This window comes from Engraulis encrasicolus, chromosome 7 (assembly GCF_034702125.1).
Source record: "Engraulis encrasicolus isolate BLACKSEA-1 chromosome 7, IST_EnEncr_1.0, whole genome shotgun sequence".
NCBI classification, from domain to species: Eukaryota; Metazoa; Chordata; class Actinopteri; order Clupeiformes; family Engraulidae; genus Engraulis; species Engraulis encrasicolus.
In genome coordinates this window covers 41,443,154-41,451,484 of record NC_085863.1, presented here as the reverse complement: position 1 = coordinate 41,451,484, position 8,331 = coordinate 41,443,154, and the positions used below count along the sequence as shown (strand labels likewise).

Here is an 8,331-nt window from a genome sequence, read left to right as displayed (position 1 = left end):
ACAGGCCACAGTCATCTACATGCAATCCAACACCCTGACAGTGCTCAACATGAGCCATAGGCAGAAGCATTCACATTACACACACTCAGGCACCCAAACCCATCACCTCACACACACACACACACACACACACACACACACTCACACACACACACTCACACACACTCACACACACACACACACACACACACACGGGGGGGGGGGGTTCCAAGACATTGTTTCAGTGGCAAACCAGGGGTGTGTTATTCGAAACCATAGTTGCTTACTACATTACTTTGCTGATTGCAATGCAAGTTCTTATTGGAAACTACCAAGGTAGTTAACATGTCTTCTCTTTCAACAAATGCGCCCAAGTTAACTTGACGATAGTGGTAAATCATTTTTAAAAAAGGACCTGGAATCTTTCTGAACTAAACGAGCTCTGCAGGACACCTGTACCACTGGTCAGGTTTATTATTTTACTATGTTCTTGGAATACCCCATGGACAAGGACATGGACGTGGAGATGCACACACACTGTTGTATTATTGTACAATATGGTTGGTAAGCATGTTCTACTCTCGCGCAATGGAACCAGCCTCTATGTACTGTACGTGTTTCGTTACATGAGTCATTCTGAGTTTCAAGTATAAAAGAACATCAAGTATATGTCTACTGTTAAGAGCTTTGTGTATCTATAAATCTGGCATTTAGAACATGCTAAAATACATGGGTTAACTGTAACTGTCTGTTTTTAAGAGATTCATTCATTTTTTTTATCAAGGAGCATGGTTCTCTAAAGGATTGTCAGTTTCAGTCTGTGAAATGCTTTTGTGTCACTTTTTTATGTTTGCAGCTATTTTTCCCCTCTTCAAACATTTCTTTTCATTTGTTTTTGTGGAGTTTCTACCTTTTGCGTGTATTATTTTGCATTAGTTAGTCCTTACCACCAGCAGGTGGTGATAGAAGCGCTTACAGGCACCTGTGTTTTTTTTTAATCATCGCAAGCATAAACATCAACATAATAAACAATAGATTTCACTGGGCTGGACGTGGAGCAAGGTCACTTCTTGAATACCCCCCCATTAGCATTTTTTCTTCTCAATTACTGAACGTCATGTGCATGCAGTGGATGGAGGAGCGGAGATGAGAGCCCACCACAACACACCATCACCCTGCTGGATCTCCGTGACGCATCACTGCAGTAACCTTGGCACTTGCATTGCAAGTCCGTTGTTGTCCCTGTCAAAGGCTACAGTATACAATTGCATTGCCTCTTCGTAATGCTGAAAATAGGCTCTCTACGGGAAAGGAAATAGCCTCTGTTTATTGCAGGCACCACATCCAAGGCAGTCTTCTCTCCCACTTACTTTGCAATCTCACCGTCCAGATTTCTTTAGTCAATAGCCCCTGCACAGACTAAAAGGCCCTTGCCTTTGGAGAGGGTTGGCGGGAGGGAGGGGGTGCATATCTGAAAATAACACTAAATGATTGGACAGTATAGAGCTGCGGTTAATGTGTGTCTAGAGAACAGGGTAATGACAACGCCTCAGATACACCTGCCCAGGACCTCGGTGCATTTGGAAGGGCCTATGCATTATTCCCAGGGAAGGGAGAATAGATCCAGGCAAGTGCTGAGGTACGGGTGAAACGCAAGTACAGCACAATGGCTTTCAGTGCCGACTTATAGAGTGTTATTGTATGGGGAGAAGGAAAGATGAGAAAGGAGGAGGAGGAAGAGGAGGTATGAGGAGGAGGAAGAGGAGTGAATGAAGGAGAGATGAGGCAATGCTCCCAATTCAGCCCAGCCCAGGCAACATATAAATTGTGATTACATACTGTATGTATAACCTTATATAACCACATATATAACCACTATATATCCCTGTGTCAAGCAGGTTGAGGAAAATAAATATGCTCTATTTGTTTTTTTTGTATGTCAGTCATCATCAAAAAACATTCCCCACACATCCATTATACAGTGCCTACATGTATACCTTCTGCATGTGTAAAAATATAAAATGCAGAAATAAAAAGAGTTCCCTCCATATTGACGCATACACCTGAGAGAGAGAAGCAGGAGGCGACTTGTCCTAGCTAGCTGCTAAAATAAGCCCTACGGCACCAAGCACACAGCTGGCACCCATTCATCATCTTCCAGTGACCAGAGGACGTGAGGTAATTAAAAAAAGAAAAGACAAACATATACAGCATATCTATGTCGCTATTGCACGAAGAAAATTTGTTCAGGGCCTGTTACCGTATGTAGACTATGCATTGCAGCAGCTAGACTATTCACAGCATCTGACATCCAACGTGGAGAAAAAAAAAGGTTACATTTCATTTTACTCTCCCTGACACGTTGATTTGGTGCAGTGTAACAAAACTATGTAAGAGCATGTTGCAGTATGTACCTGCACTGTACCTCAGGGTTAGGTATGTACAGTGTACATAATAATACCAGAGATTCTTTAAGTATATAGAGATATGCCATCGTAATAGGTTGCTATGGGCACCTAACGTGACCAGGTTCCGGTGGACGTGTCATAATACTCCTAGCATTGAATAGAACAATCCTTAGGTCTGCCTAGGTCTGCCTAAAGGGGGATTTCACCCACCTCCCCCTTGCAATAATAGAACCCGGAAACAATGGGCCAATGGAACCTCTCTCTCTCTACTCTCTCTGATAATACTGTACATGTTGATACATACGGATAAAGCTAAAGACTATCTAAAAAGACACAGTAAAATAAAGTGCTACCAAACAAAAGAGTCAGAAGGCAGCTCTAGCCTATGCTTGATATTGAGCAGCGGCAGGTTTTGCTTTTAGTGATTTCATGCTGAATTTAGTCTGAACAAGAGGGAAAAGGAGTGTGCGCAAAGCCAGTGGAGTTGCTTCTACAGTATCGGCCTTGCCTTGTTCAGCATTGCTCTGCAAATGTACGAGTCAAAAAAATAGGGAGGAGGGGCTGCATTTGGGTCATTGTTATTTTGTTTTCTGCATCATTGCTTTTTTCGTTGTTATTTTTTGCTCTACTTGGATGACATCGTAGTCTACATACATGCAGGCTCTCATGCTTTCTTTGGTGTGGGCTTGGGTGTGGATTTGGATCCCGAGAGGCCATTCTCTGTGTTGTCGATCCCTGAAGACGTGATAAGGCCTTCTTTACTGTAAGACAGAAAAGGAGAGGGGAGAGAGGAGAGGGAGGTAAGAGCAATGCAGCGAGTAAGCAAGGGAAAGAGGAGAACAGAATAAAAGGCTTATAAGTTACATCAGTGGTTCCCAAACGAGTTCAGCAGGGACCCCCTTTTATATCTCCATTAATACTGCTATAGTTTTTCCATTAACAGTTTGTCTGCTAATATTACTAGAAACCCACTGGACAGCAACTACCGTACATCAATTAACCATACAAGTGAATACTGTTACTAACCAAATTATGAAATTATGTTATATGCTGTTAACTGTTAACCTTTAAGAGTGTACCGTCACACCAGTGTGACGGGAATGTTCGGGCAGTGAAAGTTCTATAGAATTCTGGGCATCATTCAATACAATTTGGAATTTTAGAATCTTGCATTGTTATAGAACACATTATTTTTATAGAATGTTCAAAAACCCATCCCCTTAAAGGTTCCCCAGTGGATTTTCCATTTTTATGCAATGTCCCTTTTGTCCCGACCCCCCTTTAGTACCGGGAATGTTCGGGCAGTGAAAGTTCTATAGAATTCTGGGCATCATTCAATACAATTTGGAATTACAATTTGGAAGTACAATTTGGAATTTTAGAATCTTGCATTGTTATAGAACACATTCTTTTTATAGAATGTTCAAAAACCCATCCCCTTAAAGGTTCCCCAGTGGATTTTCCATTTTTATGCAATGTCCCTTTTGTCCCGACCCCCCTTTAGTACCCCCGCGATCCCCCCCTCCAGGATTCCCGACCCCCGTTTGGGAACCTCTGAGTTACATCACATGCCTGGCCTTGTGTTATTATGACACTGTATTCTCCTCCCCTTTACCTGACCTTTTGTCAACATAATATCTAACTAAAAGGCTGTACTTCTCGCTAGACATCATACAGTGTGCCCTTGAGAGCTGCTGCAGATTCAGTGTGGTTGTTTTTTTTTCTTTTGGAGAGGCCTTAAAGAAATAGCTGACTCATACCCTATACTACTCTCTCTGCATACATAATGTCTGCTCATTCATTTTGATGAAACATGTATGGCATTTGTTGTCTGTAATGTTTTAACCCTATTCAGACTGGGCTTTTTTGGCATTCCTGGGCCTGGGGGGGGGCTCTTTTGACCCCCCCCCCCCCTCATAACTCATGAACGGAATACAGTATGACTACGAAACTTGGGGGAGATGATCTACATATGGACATCTATGAATGACATAATTTTTGTGTAATTATCTGGAAGTATGACGTCATTATGACATCATTATCTTATTATGCCCAAAATCTCGCCATAATGGATTTTCGAACAAATTTAGGTAATGCACTTAAATTTTAACGATTTTATGCTTCAAACCACTTAAATGCTCACAAAGTTGTCTGATGCTAATGGAAATAACAAAAAAATATGAAAATATATGGCGTCATAGATATGGTAAAGTGATTTTTGGTCAGATATACCTGTCAGAAAACCAAAAATGATAAACCTAATCTTTCGGCGCTTAACTGTAGCCAACTAAATGTTAGGAAAAGTCACAAAGTTTCGTAGTCATAGCTTAAGTCGTTAAGGAATTATACGACATCAAAGTTGGTGCGGGCACTTTTAGCCCCCCCCCAGTCTGGATAGGGTTAATGTTGTGGGTGTAATGTGTTATGGTATGTATTGTAGTTTATGTCAGTTGTAGTCCCATGTGCTGTGCAGTTGCATTGTATGAAACTAGTTATTAAATGCACTGGGGTGTACTGTAGTGTGTTATGGGGGAGACATTGGGCGATGTTAAAATGGTTGTGCTTGCTTGGTTGTTGCCTTGTGTATCTAATTTGCTTTGTGTTTGAACAGCACCAAATCGAAAATGTGACTTTCGCCAGATCATAGCACCATGTATTCTGCTGAGGTCATCTGGCGAGAGTCAGGTTCAACATGATCTCGAACGAATAGCGTCTCATTTCTCGCGCAAACCAAAAACTGAAATTGCGTCGCATTTACGATGCATTCTCTTTGACACACATGCGCAGTGGTCATGCAGCTGTCCGTGACAGGTTAGGTTTAGGGAAAGTTTTGGTCAGGGCACAAATTTAAAACTCAGAAACGTGGCATTACTGACAGGTTAGGTTTAAGGATGGTTTTGGGAAGGGCACAGTTGTAAAACTATGAAACTTTGCATTACTGACAGGTTAGGTTTAGGGATTGTTTTGGGAAGGGCACAGCTAGACCAATCAGAAGTTACCTATGAGCTAAGACAGCAGGGAATGCGTCGGAATATGTACGCAATCTTGGATGTTGTTGGTTTACGTGAGAAATGAGACACAATTTTTCGAGATCAGGCTCTCAGGTTACCAACTCAACTGTGTCGCAACAAACATGTTTTTGCAAAGACAAATAAAGTATAGCCAAAAATACTGGATAAGAGCAAGATAACGCAAAACACGCCCACTCAATGCAAAAGCGTGTGCTCAAGTTGGGTCTCCTAAGGGGGCGTTGTCCCCTACTTCTTCTTCTCTTTTTGAGGTGTTTGCACAAGACGTGCGCTACCGCCATCTACAGCGCTAAGGGGATTTCATTTATTCTCAACCTCAGGACTCCGAAGGTCTCCTAACCGAAGGTCTCCTAACCGAAGGTCTCCTAAAGGGGCGTCCACCTGACATATAGTGGATACCGGAAAAGAAACAAAATGACGCTTCTTGTTAGATCCACCTTCTTTGGTATTTGTTTTGTGTTTGAACAGCACCAAATCGAAAATGTGACTTTCGCCAGATCACAGCACCATGTGTTCTGCTGAGGTCATCTGGCGAGAGTCAGGTTACCAACTCTGGGGTGTATTTCTCAAAAGAGAAGTTGTTAGCCTGTTAGCAACTTTGGTAGTTTCCAATGGGAAAATGCATTGAAAACAACAAAGTAGCTAATGTAGTAAGCAACTTTGGTTTCGAGAAATGCACCCCTGCTGTGTGGCAACAAACATGTTTTTGCCAAGACAAATAAAGTGTAGCGCACTATATTCACTTACTTTCTCTCTTCCATCTGTGCCATCACCCACAGTGTGAAGTTCTTTAGTAAGACGTAGCACATGAGAAGACCAAGTGCGCCGCCCACACACGTGGCAATGAGCTTGGCGAGGGTGTTGTCCACCACCGTCACTGGACCAAGGGAACAAAAGAACAAAGTACAACAACAATACAACAAGTATGAATAATTAATTTACTGCACATCTTGAAAAGCATTGCAGAGAAAAGTAAACCGTTCAATGAAGAAGAGTAAGAGAAGAGAATAGAAGAGAAGAGAAAAAAAGAAAAGACAAGACAAGACAAGACAAGACAAGACAAGACAAGACAAGAAAAGAGAAGAAACTCAAACTGTGTATTTTTTAAAGGGAGTAAAATAGTCATATGTACAAAAATGCCTCATCTACACTACCTACATTGTTAAAATGTTCAACATTTAGTTTCCTACAGGGGATTTATAATGAAGTGCGGCCAACATCAATGATGAAACAAGAAAACACCACATAAGCAATTTAATAGAACAAGTTACTGAGAATAAATTACCGGTACATTCCATAAACATCACATTAGATTTCACTTAGTAGATGCTTTTATCCGAAGCGACTTACAGTAGCCGGCAGTTATTGAGTATTGGCATAGAGTAATCTTTTGTCAGCAGTTTTGCTGTATTTCATGTTTCTCCATCACGGCACTGTAAAAATGTGGAGCATCCTCAAAGAGCCCTGAGCTGGTTTGTGGGGCAACCCCAAAGGTTCTCCAAAAACATAAAGGTTCTCTGGTAAACCTATTGGTGCTTTGAAGAAACTGAAGGCTTTCTAAAAGGTTCCTCATCGAAAGCCCATAAGGGTTCTTCATAGTGGCAACTGGAGGGTTCCTCAAGGAACATTTAGGGTTCATTGGTTCGTCAGAGAACCTTTAAGGCAGGGGTGGGGAAACGTTTTCATTCAAGGGTCACTTCAAATGATATAAAGTTCTCCAAGGGCCGTACTATAAACACAAACCAGGATTTCCCTCTGCACTTTAGGCCTATAGACAGACTTCACTAGGTCCCCTGAATATATAACTTAAATGTAATGCAAATGTAATTTCTAAGATTTCTTTACAAAACGTGTCATATTTCACGTGAAACTGCTTAGCATTAAAATTATATCAGGGGCCGCGGCCACAAGGGCCGTCAACGCCCTTCGAGACATAGTTTCCCCACCCCTGCTTTGGTGATGGGGCAGGGGGTAATTTTTTGAGCAAGATTGTCCGGCAACATGATTATCTGTAATTTGATCAGAAATGATAGAAAAAGTTGTCGACGGCTGATCCAAGTTGTTTCTGATAAAAGTGTAGTGATAAACAGTCCAAACAAAATCTTACAGGACCGTTGCCCAGGAACATTGCTCAAAATATTGGCAAGTGAATCATCACATTTAGGGGGGGTCCCCCCCCACAGTGGCAACCAGTGTTGCCAGATTGGGCGGTTACCTGCCCAATTGGACTGCTTGGCATGGCCGTCTGCGGGTAAAAATGGTCAAGAGCAGTCAAAAACGGTAATTTGTTTCAAGTTTCATCACGTTTTATGGCCGTAGAAATCAACACAATTTGTTGAAATTGGGCGGAATTCAGCGCCTTCAGGTGGTTTTTGAGCACCGTTTGGGTTGGAAATGTTCAGACAAATCTGGCAACAATGGTGACAACCGAGGGTTCCTCGAGGAACCTGTCATCTTATAACAGCGTTGCTACTTACATTGGTCGACCACCACCAGGGTGAAGGTGGCGTTGTGGTATCTGCCCTTCTCTTTGGGGTTCTTGCCGTAACATGTGTACACCCCTCCATCGTCGAAGGTGATGTTCCACAGCAGGATTGAGACATTCTGCTCGATATTATGCCCGATAAACTCCACACGGTCCTTGTAGACCTTCACATTGGGCTCTGAGGTCTCGTCATGGATCACTGCATCACAAAGCTGAAAGTGTATTTGTCAACATTATTTAAAAAAAAAAATGTACTACAGATATGATATATCGATGCATATCCTCAGAGTTGGTTTTACACTGAATTACTCTGTAAGTGTATGCACAATGTCTGACTCCTAACTACAATGGGAAATGGCACACAAATAGGCGCACTTTCATAGAAAGCTTCTATAATTTAATAATTATAAAATTAAAGTCTTTAATTAAA

General features: G+C 41.8%; 1 protein-coding gene across 1 annotated transcript in view; it reads right to left on the bottom strand.

Moving 5' to 3' along the window:
- Window positions 1–2,801: 2,801 nt before the first annotated feature.
- The window catches only part of scn4bb (sodium channel, voltage-gated, type IV, beta b), a 15,674-nt gene continuing 10,144 nt past the window's right edge, over window positions 2,802–8,331 (bottom strand). The window contains exons 3-5 of the mRNA XM_063202243.1: window positions 7,894–8,113; window positions 6,164–6,293; window positions 2,802–3,148 (exon numbers count right to left, since the gene is read on the bottom strand). Coding sequence (XP_063058313.1) covers window positions 3,052–3,148; window positions 6,164–6,293; window positions 7,894–8,113 — 447 coding nt within the window. The 3' untranslated portion in view covers window positions 2,802–3,051. The remainder of the gene's footprint in view (window positions 3,149–6,163; window positions 6,294–7,893; window positions 8,114–8,331) is intronic.